The sequence below is a fragment of the Silurus aristotelis genome (assembly GCF_946808225.1).
Source record: "Silurus aristotelis genome assembly, chromosome: 23".
NCBI lineage: Eukaryota > Metazoa > Chordata > Actinopteri > Siluriformes > Siluridae > Silurus > Silurus aristotelis.
This window is the reverse complement of record NC_139596.1, coordinates 9,773,174-9,794,210: the sequence shown is the minus strand read 5'-3', so window position 1 is coordinate 9,794,210 and position 21,037 is coordinate 9,773,174. Positions and strand designations below refer to the sequence as shown.

General features: G+C 41.4%; 1 protein-coding gene across 2 annotated transcripts in view; it reads left to right on the top strand.

Moving 5' to 3' along the window:
• tmem8b (transmembrane protein 8B) overlaps window positions 1-21,037 on the top strand; it is a 134,413-nt gene that overhangs the window by 95,925 nt on the left and 17,451 nt on the right. For both annotated transcript variants that reach the window (XM_083526854.1, XM_083526855.1), the window contains exon 6: window positions 179-558. In XM_083526854.1, the coding sequence (XP_083382980.1) occupies window positions 179-558 (380 nt within the window). The remainder of the gene's footprint in view (window positions 1-178; window positions 559-21,037) is intronic.

Genomic DNA, 21,037 nt, shown 5'->3' with positions numbered 1-21,037 from the left:
TTTTATCCCTTCTCTGACCTTTGTGCTTAGATCACCCTGTCACATTTTCCTTAGGGAGTGCAACATCTTCATTTCACATTTACTTAGCTTCTTTGTCATCCCTTATCATTCTCATGTGCAATCTGCACACACCTTATGAATTTCAAACTGAAACCTTGCTCTGACCCTCTCCCTTTAGACTGCTCCAAGCCAAGCATCACTAAAGGCTCGTCTGCCATGAATATGCCTCAGTCATTCGGCACAGCGATGGGCTTTTCCCTGTCGGAAACCCTGCCGGCTGCCAGCTTGCCCAACCTGGCACGGAACGGCTCGGAGCAGAGTCCACTGCTGAAGGCTGAGAACAGCATCATCTACTTGGCTCCCATCGCTGACACCAATAAGTGCTGGCCAATCCGTCCTACATTACGCAATGAGTTGGATACCTTCTCTGTGCACTTCTATATCTTCTTTGGGCCCAACATCTCCATTCCTCCAGACCGTGCAGCAGTGTTTGCCATTAATCTGATGCCAGTGCTGGACAGTGGAGGGGTTCTCAATATGGAGCTCAAACTTAATGTGGTAAGTAAAGATTTCTAAAATATATAAGTTTTTACTTTCAGCGTTGCTTCACGTGATGTTTAGTTGAAGAGCTGAATGGTAAACTGTCAACTTTAGATTTGGTAATTAAAACTACTACTTTGGGTGGCAGTTTTTTTGCATTATTTTTATTATGTCTCCACATTAAAATGCACCTGTAACATACAGTAGCTAATATACTGTAAGATTTCTTCATCTCTCAGGATATTATAAATGCCAACATCAACTTGGGGTAGGTGCTCCTGTAAAGGCATAGATGATATCACCCCCTCAGAGCTGATTTTCTTTTCCTGTAACAACACACCCAGATGTTTTTTATTCAGATGACAATAATTTGGCATTTACATTTTTTATTATTTTTATTTTTTTATTATTACAACATGACATGTTATGTTTTTTTAAACAATTATAGTTGCATTAAATGTAAAATCAAGAGAATATCCTTATTATAGCTGAAAACAGTTCCCTCACCCGTCTCATTTTTTTCATTTTCTTTAAAAAAAAAAAAAGGTTTAAAAAAGGAAGTGTCATTTTACAAAGAAAAAAAAAGCCCTCGTGTCCCTAAAAATGTTCCTGTAGCAGAACAATTACTGCATGTTACAAAGCACTGACACTAATGATAAATGTCTTCTACTAAAAAACCTCACTTTTCATTGTGAAATACAAACACCTTTTTAATCCATTTAATATTAGCCTTAGATTATGTGGTGCAGCCGCTATCCACGTCTCTGTGAATGAGCTGTGACTGTAGAAACAATGATGCATTACCGCAAGCACATTAATATAAAGCCTTCATTTCAATTATAGCCAGCACTCCTGTCAGTGCTGTCTGACCAAACAGAGCAAACAGTTCAACAGCGCTCTGGTATAAAATGTAATAACTGTCATTGTGATGGAATGACTCTTTCTTTCAAGTCTCTGCTTCCTGGCTAAATTAAAAAAAATATATTCATTGTGCATACTTGCATTTTTGTCAGTTGTGCTTTTCTGCCCTTCAAAAAAAAATGTTACTTTTCTGACTTAGAAAAAATGAAGGTACATGCCCTTTTTCACATGGTGTAAGTGTCACTGGCACTCCAATGTTCTCTGAGATGTCTCATGAGGCTGAAATATTAAAGCTTCAATAATTCAGTACTTCTTATTTCCCTTGCAACTGAGAGAACAGATCTGAAAGAACATGTGTAGAATATCAAAGGCCAGGGTTAGGTCCGTAGAGATTTTCAACAATATACTCGATGTGGGTGGATGAGGACTTCTGCAGCACCTTAGTCTAATTAATAACAAATGTTAGCAACCAAGTAAGTGCCTAGGAGTTCCCATTGCTGGAATCGTGTAACATAGTGTAAGTATGTTCCAGCAAATGTCACTATCTGATTCCACTGCTGAAGCTTGCACCTTCCCTATGTATTATAGTTTCACATTATTTAAATTATACACGTCAAAAGAAAGCTTCAGAAGATCACATGGCATTGAAGAGAAGGATCTATTAACTTGGTTGTGTAATGTGCGTTACGTAATAATATTACTTTTCTGAAGTAACGAGTAAAGTAGCGCGTTACTTTATAAATGTACACATTAATATCTGAGTTACTTTTTTTTTTAAAAGTAATGCGAGTTACTTTTCAGTTAAATTATTTTGCATAAAAAAATAAATACTGAATTAAAATGAACGTATTCACGTAGAATCGCGCACTCATACGTGCGAGCCGCGGGAACAGAAGCTGGTCAGAAGCGGAGATGGCAAACCAGAGAATTACATTACTGCGATGGAAGTATTCTTATTATTTTGAAATAGTCGAGGAAAAGGAGAAAGGAATAATGGTTAAGTGTAGATTATGTGTTGGTGAAAAGCTCTTGTCAACTGCAAAATATACCACTTCAAAAAAAAAAACATCTGCATGCAAAGCACAGCACTACAGGTGTGTGTGTGTGTGTGTGTGTGTGTGTGTGTGTGTGTGTGTGTGTGTGTATAATGTTGAATATATGGAAATGGAGACAGAAATATAGAAAACTTTTGCCGACTTTCCACCACTGCAGCTCTATGGACTGCTCAGAATAAAAGTTTTCTGTGAGAGACACATGTACGACGCCATCACAGCGGAGATAGAGAGCAAATTCACAGCTCATTTGCTCTTTGTGGGAAGATAAACTGCCACGGTCACTGATAATAGCGCGAACTTTGTAAAAGCGTTCAGAATGTTTCAAGCTGAGGATGAAGCAGAGAATGATGTAGACGAGGACGAGGTCATATTTACGGAATTGCACGATGTTTTATGAGTTGACAGCGAAAGGTATGTTCTCCCTCCACATCACCGGTGTGCAGCCTACACATGTCTTTTGCTCTAATATAACTTATTTCTTAATGGCAATTATCTATATTACACCTGTTACACCTGTAAGGCGTGAAAGAGATACAAGTAACGCAAAAGTAACGCAAAAGTAATATAACGCGTTACTTTACATAAAAAGTAATTAAGTAACGTAATTAGTTACTTTTTTGGGGAGTAACTCAATATTGTAATGCATTACTTTTAAAAGTAACGTTGCCCAACACTGCCACACATTATACCTGTTTTCACATTTTTTCTTCTGGGGATGCCATTAACAGGCATTAAAGGATATTTTATGTGGTACTATTGGCAAGGAAAATGTGAAGACACAATGCAGCTAGTGAATAATTATTCATAAAAACCCTTTTGAGAAACAGAACATAACATTCTAAGAGTATATTTTAAAAGGAGTCTAAATGTCTAAACATTTCTTAGGAAGTATAAAGATTTCTAAACATCTTTGTATATCATTCTCTAATGGATTATTTTTTTTTCTATTCAGGTATAATTTAGGCTTATGCCACATATTTCCAATTAGAAAGCAAGCAACAGTAAGACAAGCCAAATATTTAAAAAACAATACATGCTCTGAGACTGTGCAATCTTTGAATGAAACATTTCAGCGTTTCAAAAGCACAGTCATTCGGAGTAAAAAAGGCTGTCATATTTGCAACACATAATCCTGAATCCGATTTTCCACTGTTGTAGTCAAACTTGTTCAGCTGAAAAAGGGTGTAATTAGAAATGGTCTTGTGTAATTCTGGTCAAGTCAGTGGAGGTGAAACGATCCGTGTCAGCGAGCTACAAAGTCATTTTCCATCAGCACTTTAGAAGCTAGGTGTAGATTAGCTTTTCACTTTGTCTTTTAATGGTAGAAACGGGCATTATAAAAAGGCCTATTTTAAATTTAAAGTAAAGACTAGCCTCTTGAGTGGGTGCTGTAAAGTAAATGATTTCCGCCTGCTGCCATATGCTGTCGACCAGGAATTATCTTGCAAGGACGGTGAAGTGATGGATGTAGTTGTACAGGTTTATGAGCAAGCAACTTAATGGGACCCATTTGTACTTCCGACCTTGGGTTATTGGCTTTTCCAGAGTCAGGGCTTGTGATCAGGAAGGTGTATAAAAAGGATGGAACAGGCAGGTTTTAAAGGCATTATCCATACTTGATGTGCAGCGTGAGGGCTAGAACTAGCATGCTAACATATCTGACCAGTGCCATGAACAAAATATTGAATTAAATGTTTTCAGCTTAGTCAAGGTTAATGGTGGCATGATGACTGCGTTGGTCAATGCCGACTCTCACTTTGTGTGTAGGCAAAGCTGGTCTGTCATAAAAAAAAAGTACCAACCTCATTACACTTTTCTATTATGGGTAGAGATGAGCTTTCTGGCTCAACTGCCTGCAGATCTGGGCAGAACAACTGTCTGGTAGGCTGTGCATCAATTGTTTTTTTCTAAAAAGCATTTTCTACTGAAAACAGCAGGCGAATAAAATGTGACAGGAAAGAAGCCCATTAGAACACAGATCTAAGGAAACATTTGAAGCAACACCATTAAGACATTTTTGATAATGGATAAACAAAGTAGACGGATCCACATTTATTTAAAAATCTTTGAATGTTACCAATAAAAGGGATTATTTTGATAGTGTATACATCATAGTACAGTGTCTTTGATCAAATCTAATTAATGTGGTTTGGCCATATGCATTTAAATTGCTGCCAAAAATCACACATTAGTCCAGACATCTTGTGTTGTTTGTCGACACAGGGGCTACTTATGTCACATGTCTGAAATACATATTGAGGTTCTGTTCGAAAACCGCTCCAGCCACTTCATTTACATTTACATTTATGCCATTCAACACTACAGTTCTATGATACAGTTCTTTTTCTAACTTCGCTCGGTGTTTCACTATGGGAATCGCTTTGGGCGTGACCAACTACGGAAGCTCTTATGACACCACGTCTGTCTTGACAGACAGGTCGACCTGAGATCAGGCTCCGCCCTACCTTTATCTCTCAGGTCGACCCCATCTAACATCATTCGCGCTTTCTTCCCGTGAGGGACTACACTAAGCTCTCTCAGCACATCCAGTTCTCGGCTGTTTTCGCTCAACTGTTCATCGCGCGGGCCGTCATTGGATTCCGCCACCGAACGCGAGATCAGTCATACGGGATCGTGCTGAGCATCTTCACGGAATAGCATCCGCGTCGAGGCGAGCTATTCCTATTCCGACCTGCTGGGTATTTAGTTACACGGTAGGGACATAGTAGCGTCAAGCTATTACAGGCTTAGCGCGTCAAGGCGAAGCCTTCGAAGGGCTAACTACCCTGCGAACATCGGCAGACTAACGTGTTGTGACGAGTCTAATATTCTCCGTACTCAGCCATGTCGACGGTCATCCCCCCCACCAAAGGGAATGAGTCGAAGATCAGGGAGGCTGCATCCCGCCCGTGTCCATCATCATGTGGAGCAACCATCTCGGGCAGGGACCCTCACCCGATGTGCATCACGTGCATGGGCCCGAAGCACGCTCAAACGTCGCTCGCGGACCCGCAAGCATGCGCTCACTGCGCGTCATTCCAGGTGAAACATTTGGAGAGACGGCTGAGAGTGGCGGTGGCTAACCAACAGGACCCGTGCCTGTCTGGCGCCGCCGCGAGGTCTACGGCCGTTATACATCAGCCGCGAGCTACCACGAGCTGGGCGGACCTGATGGAGGCCGAATCGCCGGTCATGCCGCCTCTGTTCGGCGACCTCCTCGCGGAGGATGAGGAACGACCGTGCGACGAGGACGCGGATGCGAACTCAGACCTCCTCGACTTGGACATGGAGGACGAGGATGAGGACGACAGTGGTCCCTTCCCGGCTCAACAGTCGAGGCCCCAGAGCGCGGGCGATGCAACCTCACAGGCCGAAGGTAACCTGCACGAGGTATGCAAGCGAGCCGCGGCTAAGCTAGGACTAGCGTGGCCCGCGGCCCAGGACGTGGAGGGAGCTGCTCAACCCGCTACTAGACAGCTCCTGCCCGCCGTGCCGGCTTGCATGAAGGAAATGGCCTGTTACTGGTCGAGCCCCTTCAAGAGCAAGCTTCCAGCAAAAGGGTGCTTCAAGCTGGAGATTCAAGGGATGGAGGAGCTGGGGTTGGCCGGACCCCCAGCTGTGGAGCCTTCGGTGGCTTATCACCTCCATCCGAATCGGCGTTCTATCTCTGCCTCCTCTCAAATTGCGCTGCCTGGAAAAATCGAGAGATTGACGGCGTCCATCCATCAGAGGATGTATCAATACGCAGCGCAGTCAGTGTGCTCGCTAAACGCGGTGACGTTACTGTCCGCGTACCAGGCGGAGATTTTAGAGGAGATGGGACGACAGCTCGACACGGGAGTACCGAACCCGGTACTTTGGGACGAGATCTGTGTGGTGAACGACCTAATCCTGCGCTCTTCACGAGGCGCGGTTTAGGGCTGCGGCCGCGTGATGGGCTTGGCTGTGTCAGGCGAGAGAGCGTTGTGGCTTAACCTGTCAGGCTTGGGTGACACACAAAAAGCGGAAGTCATGGACGCTGCCTACGACCCCGCTAAAGGTCTGTTCGGTCCAGCTCTGGAAAAGATGAGAGAAACCAGCACTCTCAGGAAACAGGAGGATGAAGCATTCAACCTCTGTTTGCCTCGTAAGCTGTCTCAGAACCCGCCCCCTCAGCCAGCGCGACGGGGTTTTGCCGCAGCCGCGGCTGCGAGAGGGAGACCGATGAGAGCGAGAAGTGCGAGATCGGCTCCCGGCGGACAACAAGCTGGCCAACGTCCGAGATCGGACGGCTCAGGACCGTGGGGAAAGCATTCATTTGCGGCCGTAGCGGCGAGAAACCGTCCGCCCCACCCCGAGGAGCGGAAGAAGAAGCGTGCTACCTAACACGCGAATGTTCTCCGATCCTCCTTTCTCCGCCGGCGAAGAAAAGGAGAAGAGAACACGGCCCGGTTCTGAGTTCTGTAGGGGCTTCATCCCTAGTTTCTCCTCGGGTTCGAGGAATGAGGGAAAATGTTCAGTGTCACCAAGCACTCATGACATGTGTTCACTCGCACGTCAGTTCTTTTGCACAATAAAACTTTCACCATCGCATCCAAGCCACGGGCTGAGGGCGATGTGTTCAGACACAAAAAACAAAATAAATGTTACAATTTCGCATCCAGGCGATCAGCCGAGGGCGATTGTGCACAAGAATCCTGAAAGTTCAGCGTGCACCCCCCCAGTTTTCGCCGCTGGAGGGCGCGCTCGCTCTGCCAGCGGAGCTCTGCGCGGCGACGGTTGTGACGTCATCAACACGCGACCAGTGTTGTGTACGCGGGGGCTCCCTTTCTGCGCACCTCGTCAATTGGTGCGCATGCGCGGCGCACCCGTGGGTTTTAAACACGATTTCACGGGGATACAGGCTCCAATTCGCTATGAAACCACCCAGATTCAACGGTGTGTTGGTCTCGGTGGCTCAAGGAGAGTCGGCTCTCGTCCTGACGGCCGAGATCGACTTTCTTTTGAGGAAAAAGGCAGTCAGAGTTGTTCCGGAGGCAGAAAGCCGTCAGGGTTTTTACTCCCGATACTTTGTGATCCCGAAGAAGGGAAGCACATCTCTTTGTCCGATCTTGGACTTGCGTGTGTTAAACAAGCACCTGAGAAAATATTCATTCAGAATGTTGACAGACAAAACGCTCTGTCGGTCGATCCGTCCAAACGATTGGTTTGTGACAATCGATCTATCGGACGCGTATTTTCACATAGACGTTTACCCGTCACACAGAAAATATTTGAGGTTTGCACACAGAGGCACTGCCTACGAATTTCAAACCATTCCGTTCGGTCTGTCTCTCGCTCCGAGAACTTTCAGCAAGTGTGTGGAGGCGGCTCTTTTGCCATTGAGAAACAGCGGGATTCGGATTTTGTCTTATATAGACGATTATCTGATATGCTCCTCGTCAAGAGAGCGAGCGATCAGAGATGCGGAGAGCGTGATCACGCATCTCTGCAGCTTGGGTTTCAAAATAAACAGGGATAGATCCCAGGTATAGATTCCCTCTCCTATCGTGTCACGCTGACGGAGAGAAGAATCGAATCTCTCATACAGTGTCGCTCCCGTTTTCGGGCAGGGACGAATGTCCCGTTCCGAGTGTGCCTGCGAATGCTGGGTTTAATGGCTTCGGTGATTTCTGTGGTGCGTCATCTCAATCGGCCGGTCAAGATAACGCACGCGTGCGTCTTAGCGCTCCGCCGATGGGGATGCCCCGCGACTCTTCAGTCGGGGATTCCCTTGGGGGCGGTGTCGTCGAGGGTTACTATGACGACGGACGCGTCTCTGACGGGCTGGGGCGCGACCCTTATGGGCAGAGTTGTGAACGGCGTTTGGCCTCCGCAGCTGATCTCGAGTCATATAAACTACTTGGAGTTGTTAACGGTGTTTCTAGCTCTGAAACATTTTCTGGTTTTCATAAGGGGCCAACATGTGTTGGTAAAAACGGACAATTCCACAGTAGTCGCATACATCAACCGACAGGGGGGGTGCGCTCCCTCCAGTTGCATCAGTTGGCAAGGAAACTGATAATGTGGTGCGACGCGAGGCTTTTATCCATCAGAGCGACTCATGTTCCAGGAATATGGAACAAGGGTGCAGATCTGTTGTCCAGGGGAAACCCCCTGTACGGGGAATGGAAACTGCACCTATTTCGGCTATTTCTGCGTGTCATGTCGGGTTTAATAACGAACCTGCGGGTCGGCACCCTTTGATTAGTCGGTTTATGAAAGGTGCACGCCGTAAGAGGCCGGTGTCTCGACGGCTAGTGCCTCAGTGGGATCTGTCCTTGGTTTTGGAGGCCCTTTCTCATCACCCTTTTGAGCCGGTGGATGGCATAGGGCTAAAATTTCTTTCTCTTAAGACAGCACTGCTTGTGGCTCTAGTGACTGCGAAGCGTGTTAGCGAGCTGCAGGCCCTGTCTGTCAGTCCATCCTGTTTGCAGTTTGCCCCTGGGCTCACGAAGGTTTCCTTTCGCCCTAACCCGGCGTTTGTACCTAAAGTGGTGGATTCTTCTTATAGATGTCCCGTTACAGAACTTTTGGCTTTTCACCCTCCTCCGTTCTCATCTCAGGAGGAGGAGAGGTTGAGTTCCTTATGCCCAGTGCGGGCTCTCCGTACATACGTCAGGAGAACAGCGGATTTCAGAAAGTCTGACTGGCTGTTTGTGTCTTGGGCTACCACCCACAAAGGGAAGCCATTGTCGAGACAACGGCTGTCCCACTGGATTGTAGAGGCTATATCTCTAGCGTATGAATGCGGTGGTTCTCAAGCACCTGAGGGTCTGAGGGCCCACTCGACTAGAGGGATGGCGACTTCATGGGCCCTGCTTAAGGGAGTTTCTGTTCAGGAAATTTGTGCGGCGGCCGGTTGGGCCACGCCACACACCTTTGTGCGGTTTTATAGACTAGATGTGTCTGAGTCATCCTTGGCACATGCGGTGCTGGGAGCCAGACGTTCTGTGCCCATGTGATTGGGTGTAGCGGGATCATGTGCAATCCGGGAGTGGTCTATATCTCCCATAGTGAAACACCGAGCGAAGTTAGAAAAAGAACGATGGGTTACTTAACGTAATCCCGGGTTCTTTGATAACAGAGTGAGGTGTTTCACCAGCACTTCCCTCCTTGCACGAGGACGGAAAGAAATCTCGTTGCAATGATGTTAGATGGGGTCGACCTGAGAGATAAAGGTAGGGCGGAGCCTGATCTCAGGTCGACCTGTCTGTCAAGACAGACGTGGTGTCATAAGAGCTTCCGTAGTTGGTCACGCCCAAAGCGATTCCCATAGTGAAACACCTCACTCTGTTATCAAAGAACCCGGGATTACGTTAAGTAACCCATCGTTTTCTCAGTTATACAGCAGTTGAGGGTTAAGGGGCCAACAGAGCCAGCTTGGTGGTCCTGGGATTTGAACCCATGACCTGTACCACTTCCTGACTGGAAATTCCAATAGACCTGTATAAACAGCAGACCATGAAGAGCCACCAAGAACCCATCCTTGCCCCTAGGCTCTATGAAGATCACAGCACTTTACCACACTGTTGGTCCTCCTCTTGATTAAACTTTGTTTACTGACAATTTAGTTATTTCAGTGTTATCTAAGCAGCATTAAAGAATGTGGTTAGACTGGGAGCACATTTGGTGCATTGGTAATTGCGTTGGAAAAGGGAGAATGAATGCAGGACATTAACTGTCTTTCACAACCAAGGTGGTTACCGTAAATCAAATTATGGAACTGGAAATGCTGCTCTCAAATATAGCTAAACCTTTGGAAAACAGAAATGTACTATTTGTAGCCACAGTTGAAGCTTCAAAGAAGTAAAAAACAGCAAGAAGCCTTGGAAAAAGATTTTATAAAAAAAAAATATTTTTATAAAAAAATCAATATAACCTTTAAAATAGAGGCTACTACACAATTTAAATAAGATTGGGATGTAGTAAATAATGTAACTTTTTACACATTAAGGACAGCATATTTGTGCTAACGACATATAAATAGATTTACCAGGCTCATAAAACACATAGTCATGTGTTAATTGATTTACAAAGGTATTTTATGAATTGTTTAAACTATAAAAAATGCTGAGACTTTCTGGGATTTAAAAACACCATGCTACGATACTGTGCTGCTGTGTTTTACCTTGAATTGCAAACCTGAATGTGTTTAGAGAGAAAAGAATGAGCATGAGTCTCTTCATGAAAAGCTTGACACATGTGGCATCGCTCTATAAGTTTAAAAAGAAAGTCCAATTATTCATTACATACAGATTTATATAATCATGTGTTCAGGAAGGTAAGATTTGTTGAAATCAGTCACAAGTTTATACATTTTTATTTGTTCATGTACGAAAGGAGGTGAAAAGGGATGCAGTTTGAGTGGATTTGATTAAAGCCAGAAAACCAAAAAAAGAAAATAAAACGTTAGATCAGAATCACAAAGCGGATGTAAGTCAGGCAATGTGCAAATAGGATAACTTGGGCAAAGGCAAAAAAAGAACAACAATCACAGAAATTAAAGGCTCGGCAATATTCAGATGCACAAAAAGTATATTTTCACCACGTGTTTGTGAGTGTCCATTTGGTCTGGGGTGGCCATGTTTATTGGCTGTGGTGCATTTTGGAAAACAAGAGTTTGACCTCAATGTTTAATTTCAAATTTATTTTTTATTTTTTTTGCATAGATCAGGTCTCTATGTAAAATGCATTAATATAAATAACACCTGGTACTAATTTTATAGAAAAGTGATCAATGCACAAATTTCTGAGTGGCCGATCAGGTTTACATTTTACTGCAAGCTGTATTCTGCATATAACTATGCTTGTGACAAATAAAAATCTAGAATCTTGGAAAAACACTTGAATTTCTACTAACAGATTTGAGAATTCAACAGCACTGATGTTGACACAACAATTAAATGCTGCATGGTTGATCTAGAATTGCATACTGTTGCAGATCTTTGCTTGGCTTTTAATTGCTCGACTGGACAAAACATTCACATCGAAAGGAAAAGTGTGTTTTTGTAATGCAATTAACTGTCCCTTAAAAAACAATGCAAGCTAATGAACAACCGAGTTTTCAGAAATTTCAACACATTCATTCGAAATACAGATACCGTATTTTTCGGACTATAAGCCGCTACTTTTTCCCCACGTTTTGAACCCTGCGGCTTAAACAGCGAAGCAGCTAATTTATGGATTTTTCCTGGGTTTTTCCCGGTTTCACAAACTTCAAGCCAAAAAGCAGTGAACAATGACTTTCTTGGTCGGCTACTGTTTAGATACAAGCCGTTGTAGCGTGTTGAGTCTGGGTGAATGGAGAGCTCGCTAACTCCAGTTGCAAATAAAATCATATAAGAACAGACAGGTTTCCAAAACTCATGCTTTTTTATTTTAATTGGCAACAGCGTTATGGGTTAGTCAAAGAAACGGCTTATACAACGGTGGGCTTTATAATCCGGAAATTACGGTAATCAATACTGAAACAAGACCCATCACAATGTCTAAAGAAGAGAAGTCTCTCTCATAAGATTCGTGGTCACAGGATGTGATTCTGTACAAGGGTGGCCATTGCAACTTGGCTTTGCAAAGATCGATGAGAAGCTCTATTCACTTTTTAGTGTACACCGAAATTGTAATAAGTGTTAAACTGTAGGGGAAAAAGTGTGAACACAGGCTAGAGTTGTACTCCTTTGTGGATTCAGCAGTCTACTGGGATGACACCTATGCAATTTCTGGTAAATTATGTGTGAGGAGATACTTTGGGATTTTCTGAGGTGGCTGATGTAAAACATTAGAGCAGTCAAGCAACAAAAGTAGGGAAAAAAGTACAAGAAGTAAAATGTCTGGAAATTGGACCAGCCACTTGAGAGCCAATTTCCTAGCTATTCATTTAAACCTAGCATATTTTCTCAATGCCACAGTTCTGAGTACTAAACTTTTTTTTTTTTTTTAATGATGATCAATAATGTCATGGGCATTTAGTGTGGACAAAAACAGCTCATAATGTATTGGTCTACTCCTCATAACACTGATGGTCGCCTTGCCTGCTGAGTTTCCTGCAGAGAGACCCCATTATCATAATTACATGGAGATTATTCAATGTTCAACAGTAAATGGGTAATGCAGCCTGCGAGGATCTGTGATATATGGCGCCATATGAGGGTCAGAGTGAAATCGGCTGACGATGAGAAAATCTGAGTTTATAATCTTACACTATATTAAACCTAGCTAGGCTAAGTAGTAATACACAACTAATATTTAAAATTAATTAATTGTAGCACTACTTGGCTTTGCATTTTAATGTGTTTACTTGTGCTGCATCCCCTCAGAAAATGACTTAAGAAGACAAAGAAATGTCAAGATCCCAAACAACATGAGCAAATTTTTGTATACAACATCAATTACAATGGCATCTTGTAAGCGATGGTGATATTTTTTACTGTATTACTTCATAGCATATTTTTTTTGCAGTGTATAATCTCATATTTTTTTGGCATTATATTAAAACAAATCTGCTGCTTATATCAAACTATTTATCTATCGTACCAAAGCTCTCATCATTTAGGGATGTCACTGAATATGAATACATTATTTACATTATACAGGTGTATAGACAAATATTTAAAGAGTTTCACTATTATTATTAGTATTATAATTGTGACACAACAACCAAAAAGTCATATATGAACTTCACAAGACAAAGAAAGACTATTTTTTTTTAAACACAAATACAAATTATAGCTGTGCAGGTGGGATTTTTATAAAACACAGCCCCCTTCGAATCTGCAGTTTTGAACTGGAGCAATGAGAAACAGTCAAATCCAGAAAGAAATCTGGGTTGAAATTTTGAAAGCGAAGATACAAATAGAGAAAACTATTGTTTACTTTCACATTTTTTTGCTAATGCAAAATATTTTGAGCTTGATGTAATTGGTGGTCATCACTGACAGCAATATTTATGGTAAATGGATATCGATATTTTATTATAAGCCATTTAATGCAAATGATTCACTCATTTATCAGTGATATATCAATGGTATAATAGTAAATAATTTTTAGATCTGTGTTAACCCGAAACCGCCCATGTCTGGCGCTCACACTGATCTCTATACTGAACAACGTGGACTACTGCACAACATGGATTTAATTTTGATTTCATAATGTAAAAAATAAAAAGAGTATTTAACCCTGGCTTGACTATTTTATCTGCTATTATAAATATTAGAAATCCCACACATACACAAAAATATATTTTCCCACTAGGCATGAGATTTGTCCTCAGACAGCCGTTCGTGCTAGACAGAATGCCACTAGGGTGAAGATGGGCTAATGAGCTGAAGCAAAAGCAAAAAAAGGCCCTTGGCTTTGAGTGCATGGCTGAGAGAGACAAAACACGAGAGAGACAGTTCTCTGTGAAGATAAGTCGACGTGCCTGTATGTGTGGGAAGCGAATGGAAATGTTCCTCTTGAGTGCTTTGAGTGGCTCTTGTGGACAGTTTGATGCCAAATCTAACAGTCTAAGCCTTGTCAGGGCTGCATGAGGTGTTAGGTTACTGCTGCAGGACCCAGTGTGCTCATGATAATTATGTCCTTCATGATTTGGATTGAGATTAAGAACTGAGCTCCGACTAGGACATTTGAGACAGAAGGGCTGGCATGAGTCAGACTCAGTTTTCTCAACATGGAAGAAAAACAGAGCACTCTTACAATGAATAGTGATTAACGCTTAGTATTGAAGGCCCTGATTTACTAAGATCTCAAATAACACACACTAATTTGCGGGTGCATGAGATAAATTGCACGCACCAAAAAGTGGGTATGCTGCTGCTGATTTACAATAATTGCATGAATTATGTCAAGTGCAAAGCAGGGGTTGGAAACAATATGTAAATTAGCTTTGTGTCTGTGTTATTTATTATTGATATCTGCAGCGAGTTAAGATCTGCCAGAGACTCCTTCAATAAAAAACAAAAAAACAAAACTCAAAATAAGCAAACAAAAAAAAAGTACCTTGACATAATTGCACGTACAGTTGACACTGGTGAGATTTGTTGAAATAAAGCTTTTTGATTAACTTGTCCATATTCTTTACACTACTGCATGGTAATACTGTTTTGTATTCAACTGAAGGGTAAACATGTATACATATTGTTTACAGTATCTTGTAAATTCAGTACCTGTTTTTCAGTCATATACATTTTTGTATCTCCATCCTGTATTTTGCACATTTTAGTAAAAGAAATGCACCAAAATACATTTTCAATATGTAAAACACAAACTCGATCAAATTCTTATGCTTGCCCATTTTTCCTGCTTCTCCTTGCTGCCTAATATATTTACTTACTGCCCACCTACTAACAGCTGCCATGATGAAAATATAATTAGCTATTCACTCACCAGTCATAATGTTATAATGTCATAATGTTATGCCTGGTTGGTATATAAAGTAACACATTATAGGCCATGGTGCATTAATGACTGATTTCTTGTTTTGTATATCACAATTTCAGAATTGTTTAGAGATCAAATTCAGTAAAAGTTTTTCACTTAACTGTACAGACCATATGTGCTCTCCTTCCACTAAAGTGAAGATTCTGGTATGGAAAATATAAGGAATAATAATCACAAGACCAACATCTCTTCCATTCATTATGGTAGTTTGAGATTTAATCTAAGTAGTGTTTTTCTGACTTAAGAAGTAGAGCGTGCACCATAAGGGTAGTGTAAATGTATAGAGCCTAATGAATCTGGATCTCACCATATCAAATGATAAATGGATGGGGCATCACTGTCACCACCAGCCACTCATGAGCCATAAAGGACTTTTGTCACCTTTGTCATTAATTATATTCAATTCAGTAATTCACAGCTAAATGATTGGAAGCGTGACAGAAAGAGTTATAGAGATAACACGATTATATTTTAGGGCTAGTCACCCTTTTTCCTTAGTCTATTTAGAAATGATGGGATCTCATCCATCACCTGTTTAATACAAACTCTCACAGGCGAGAATATCAAATATAAAGCACAGGCTTTTATGTTTTATTGATCTAACTTTGTCTGTGATTTTATCTGCTGTCATGAAAAAACACACCAGCTAATAACAAACAAACAAACAAACAAACATAGAAATAAATAGCAGCTGTCTTTTATTGAAGCTGATAATTATTCACTCATTCATCTTCTGTAACCACTCTATCAAGGACATGTTTACAGTAAATATGGAGCCTATCCCAGGTAATAATTAGTGTAGCAATACTAACTGAACCTAAAATGACATGAGTGAGAGATTCTGCAATCCGTGTTCTGAGGCAGGATGTGAAAACGCAGCATGATTTTACTGAGGGTTATCCAAGAACCATGAGCATAGTATATACCAGAAGCCAGCATTAAACTAAGTGAGATTCAACAGCAAAACAATGAGGCCAAAATAATGAAAGAAAATAATTAATTTACAAAAAGAACAAGACTTTCCCACTAGACACAGGAACATGAGAGTATAAATACATTAATTAGGAACTAAGACTGAGAACAGGTGCACACATATGGTAATTAAACCAATGAAAGGAGATGGGCAGAGACATGACTGAAACCTAAACCAAAAGCACATGCCTTACTAATTAAAACAAAACCGAATGCTAGCTTTATTAATGCTAGCTTTATTCAGTAGTCTATAGTTTTAATTCACAACAGTATAGCTATCTACAGATGAGCTTTTACACAGCAAAGCCAGCCAGTGTTTGTTATGTGGCTTAAATACATAAGTAATATTAAGAAGTCGAGTACATTAATCACTGTTCCTACCTGTGTTAAGCTTTGGCGGTTTGCAGGACCTCTTGTGAGCCATGTTGTTGTAATTGTGGTTTTCCCACTTGGTGGCTGATTTGGACATTATCCTGTGGTCTTTCCAACTCCGGAGTTGGAGCAAACGCTTCATGTTGCTTGTTAATTATGAGGGCATATTTGAATGACAGCCAAAAAGTACCCTAAGCTCAGGCATGCTAGTCATCAGTCATTTTTTGAAAGAGTACTTCCTAGATTAGGCTCTGGTCTGTGGCCAAATCAACACAGGTGCTTGGCAGAGTATCAACGGAGAACTTGGTAAATTGCAAGCTGTTATGAATGTTGTGATGAATACAATGACAGCAGCTCTGTGGACATTTCTGTTTGGGGTTTTACTGCTTTATAAGATCCACATATGGTTACAGAACGAACAGAACGGCAGATGATTGGCATGTGGGGATGTAGTCAGTGGACAACAGTCAAACATATTGCAATTCGCTTTTATTCTGCATACTATATGCACACTTTCTAAAACAGAAGCTACATAACTGACTGATTGATTAGAGCACAAAATATACTGACCAACTATATTTTTTACTTATCAGTCACACACTGTGTAATGATCAACATTATGTCACAACGTTCACTCTGTTATAGCCATCCAAGGTCTTGTGAAAAAAGATGGTTGATAGCAGAGTAGACATAACATTTTTTATGAGCAGGAAAACACTGTGTAAACAAGATCAAGGTAAAGCAAAAGTTAAATCAGGTTTTTTTAATGACAGATTTTTTCAATGATAAATCCATATTGATTTTCCCTATATTTTTTTATAAAAATGGGTGTCATTATATTAGTCTCCGCCAGGCTGTAATGTCATAATATAAAACAAATAAAACAGCAAATAATCATAGCAGAGTCAATATAAACTTGATGGAAATTCTTGTTGTTACTGTTGAAAGTGCATATGGCCAAATGATCATTACTTTATCTGCAGTATTACTAAATTCAACTATCGAATAGTTGAAATGACTGAAAAACTTTTTGACTATATATAACTTACATACAATACTTACTGTATAAAAACCGCCTTAGTGACTTTGAAAAAACTTCAGTGGTTTTATATATATATATATATATATATATATATATATATATATATATATATATATATATATATATATATATATATATATATATATACAGTGGGTACGGAAAGTATTCAGACCCCCTTAAATTTTTCACTCTTTGTTATATTGCAGCCATTTGCTAAAATCATTTAGGTTCATTCTTCTTCCTCATGAATGTACACATAGCACCCCATACTGACAGAAAAACACAGAATTGTTGACATTGTTGCAGATTTATTAAAAAAGAAAAACTGAAATATCACATGGTCCTAAGTATTCAGACCCTTTGCTCAGTATTTAGTAGAAGCCCCCTTTTAATCTAATACAGCCAGGAGTCTTTTTGGGAAAGATGCAACAAGTTTTTCACACCGGGATTCAGGGATCCTCTGCCATTCCTCCTTGCAGGTCCTCTCCAGTTCTGTCAGGTTGGATGGTAAACGTTGGTGGACAGCCATTTTTAGGTCTCTCCAGAGATGCTCAATTGGGTTTAAGTCAGGGCTCTGGCTGGGCCATTCAAGAACAGTCACGGAGTTGTTGTGAAGCCACTCCTTCGTTATTTTAGCTGTGTGCTTAGGGTCATTGTCTTGTTGGAGGGTAAACCTTCGGCCCAGTCTGAGGTCCAGAGCACTCTGGAGAAGGTTTTTGTCCAGGATATCCCTGTACTTGGCCGCATTCATCTTTCCCTCGATTGCAACCAGTCGTCCTGTCCCTGCAGCTGAAAAACACACCCACAGCATGATGCTGCCACCACCATGCTTCACTGTTGGGACTGTATTGGACAGGTGATGAGCAGTGCCTGGTTTTCTCCACACATACCGCTTAGAATTAAGGCCAAAAAGTTATATTTTGGTCTCATCAGACCAGAGAATCTTATTTCTCACCATCTTGGAGTCCTTCAGGTGTTTTTTAGCAAACTCCATGCGGGCTTTCATGTGTCCTACACTGAGGAGAGGCTTCCGTCGGGCCACTCTGCCATAAAGCTCCGACTGGTGGAGGGCTGCAGTGATGGTTGACTTTCTACAACTTTCTCCCATCTCCTGACTGCATCTCTGGAGCTCAGCCACAGTGATCTTTGGGTTCTTCTTTACCTCTCTCACCAAGGCTCTTCTCCCCCGATAGCTCAGTTTGGCCGGAAGGCCAGCTCTGGGAAGGGTTTTGGTCGTCCCAAACGTCTTCCATTTGAGGATTACGGAGGCCACTGTGCTCTTAGGAACCTTAAGTGCAGCAGAAATCTTTTTGTAACCTTGGCCAGATCTGTGCCTTGCCACAATTCTGTCTCTGAGCTCTTCAGGCAGTTCCTTTGACCTCATGATTCTCATTTGCTCTGACATGCATTGTGATCTGGAAGGTCTTATATAGACAGGTGTGTGGCTTTCCTAATCAAGTCCAATCAGTATAATCAAACACAGCTGGACTCAAATGAAGGTGTGGAACCATCTCAAGGATGATCAGAAGAAATGGAAAGCACCTGAGTTAAATATATGAGTGTCACAGCAAAGGGTCTGAATACTTAGGACCATGTGATATTTCAGTTTTTCTTTTTTAATAAATCTGCAACAATGTCAACAATTCTGTGTTTTTCTGTCAATATGGGGAGCTGTGTGTACATTCATGAGGAAGAAGAATTAACTTAAATGATTTTAGCAAATGGCTGCAATATAACAAAGAGTGAAAAATTTAAGGGGGTCTAAATACTTTCCGTACCCACTGTATATATATATATATATATATATATATATATATATATATATATATATATATATATATATATATATATATATATATATACAGTGAGGAAAATAAGTATTTGAACACCCTGCTATTTTGCAAGTTCTCCCACTTAGAAATCATGGAGGGTCTGAAATTGTCATCGTAGGTGCATGTCCACTGTGAGAGACATAATCTAAAAAAAATATCCAGAAATCACAATATATGATTTTTAAACTATTTATTTGTATGATACAGCTGCAAATAAGTATTTGAACACCTGTCTATCAGCTAGAATTCTGACCCCCAAGACCTGTTAGTCTGCCTTAAAAATGTCCACCTCCACTACATTTATTATCCTAAATTAGATGCACCTGTTTGAGGTCGTTAGCTGCATAAAGACACCTGTCCACCCCATACAATCAGTAAGAATCCAACTACTAACATGGCCAAGACCAAAGAGCTGTCCAAAGACACTAGAGACAAAATTGTACACCTTCACAAGGCTGGAAACGGCTACGGGGGAAATTGCCAAGCAGCTTGGTGAAAAAAGGTATATTGTGGGAGCAACCATTAGAAAATGGAAGAAGCTAAACATGACTGTCAATCTCCCTCGGACTGGGGCTCCATGCAAGATCTCACCTCGTGGGGTCTCAGTAATCCCAAGGAAGGTGAGAATTCAGCCTAGAACTACACGGGAGGAGCTAGTCAATGACCTGAAAAGAGCTGGGACCACCGTTTCCAAGATTACTGTTGGTAATACACTAAGACGTCATGGTTTGAAATCATGCATGGCACGGAAGGTTCCCCTGCTTAAACCAGCACATGTCCAGGCATGTCTTAAGTTTGCCAATGACCACTTGGATGATCCAGAGGAGTCATGGGAGAAAGTCATGTGGTCAGATGAGACCAAAATAGAACTTTTTGGTCATAATTCCACTAAACGTGTTTGGAGGAAGAAGAATTATGAGTACCATCCCAAGAACACCATCCCTACTGTGAAGCATGGGGGTGGTAGCATCATGCTTTGGGGGTGTTTTTCTGCACATGGGACAGGGCGACTGCACTGTATTAAGGAGAGGATGACCGGGGCCATGTATTGCGAGATTTTGGGGAACAACCTCCTTCCCTCAGTTAGAGCATTGAAGATGGGTCGAGGCTGGGTCTTCCAACATGACAATGACCCGAAGCACACAGCCAGGATAACCAAGGAGTGGCTCTGTAAGAAGCATATCAAGGTTCTGGCATGGCCTAGCCAGTCTCCAGACCTAAACCCAATAGAGAATGCTTGGAGAGAGCTTAAACTCCATGTTTCTCAGTGACAGGCCAGAAACCTGACTGATCTAGAGAAGATCTGTGTGGAGGAGTGGGCCAAAATCCCTCCTGCAGTGTGTGCAAACCTGGTGAAAAACTACAGGAAACGTTTGACCTCTGTAATTGCAAACAAAGGCTACTGTACCAAATATTAACATTGACTTTCTCAGGTGTTCAAATACTTATTTGCAGCTGTATCATACAAATAAATTGTTAAAAAATCATATATTGTGATTTCCGGATTTTTTTTTTTAGATTATGTCTCTCACAGTGGACATGCACCTACGATGACAATTTCAAACCCTCCATGATTTCTAAGTGGGAGAACTTGCAAAATAGCAGGGTGTTCAAATACTTATTTTCCTCACTGTATATATATATATATATATATATATATATATATATATATATATATATATATATATATATATATATATATATATATATATATAAACTGTTTAAAAAACTGTTTTAAAACTGTTTAAGATTTAGCCTTTAGAGGGTCCTGAGTGTTGCCACTGAAATTTTCACTCTATGATTAGAGAGACAGTACCCATGTTGAGTCATGATGATACCACAGTCATCTATTTTCAGGAGTCAAGCAAGTAAAACCAGGGTCAGGAGGGCTGGATTACTCATTC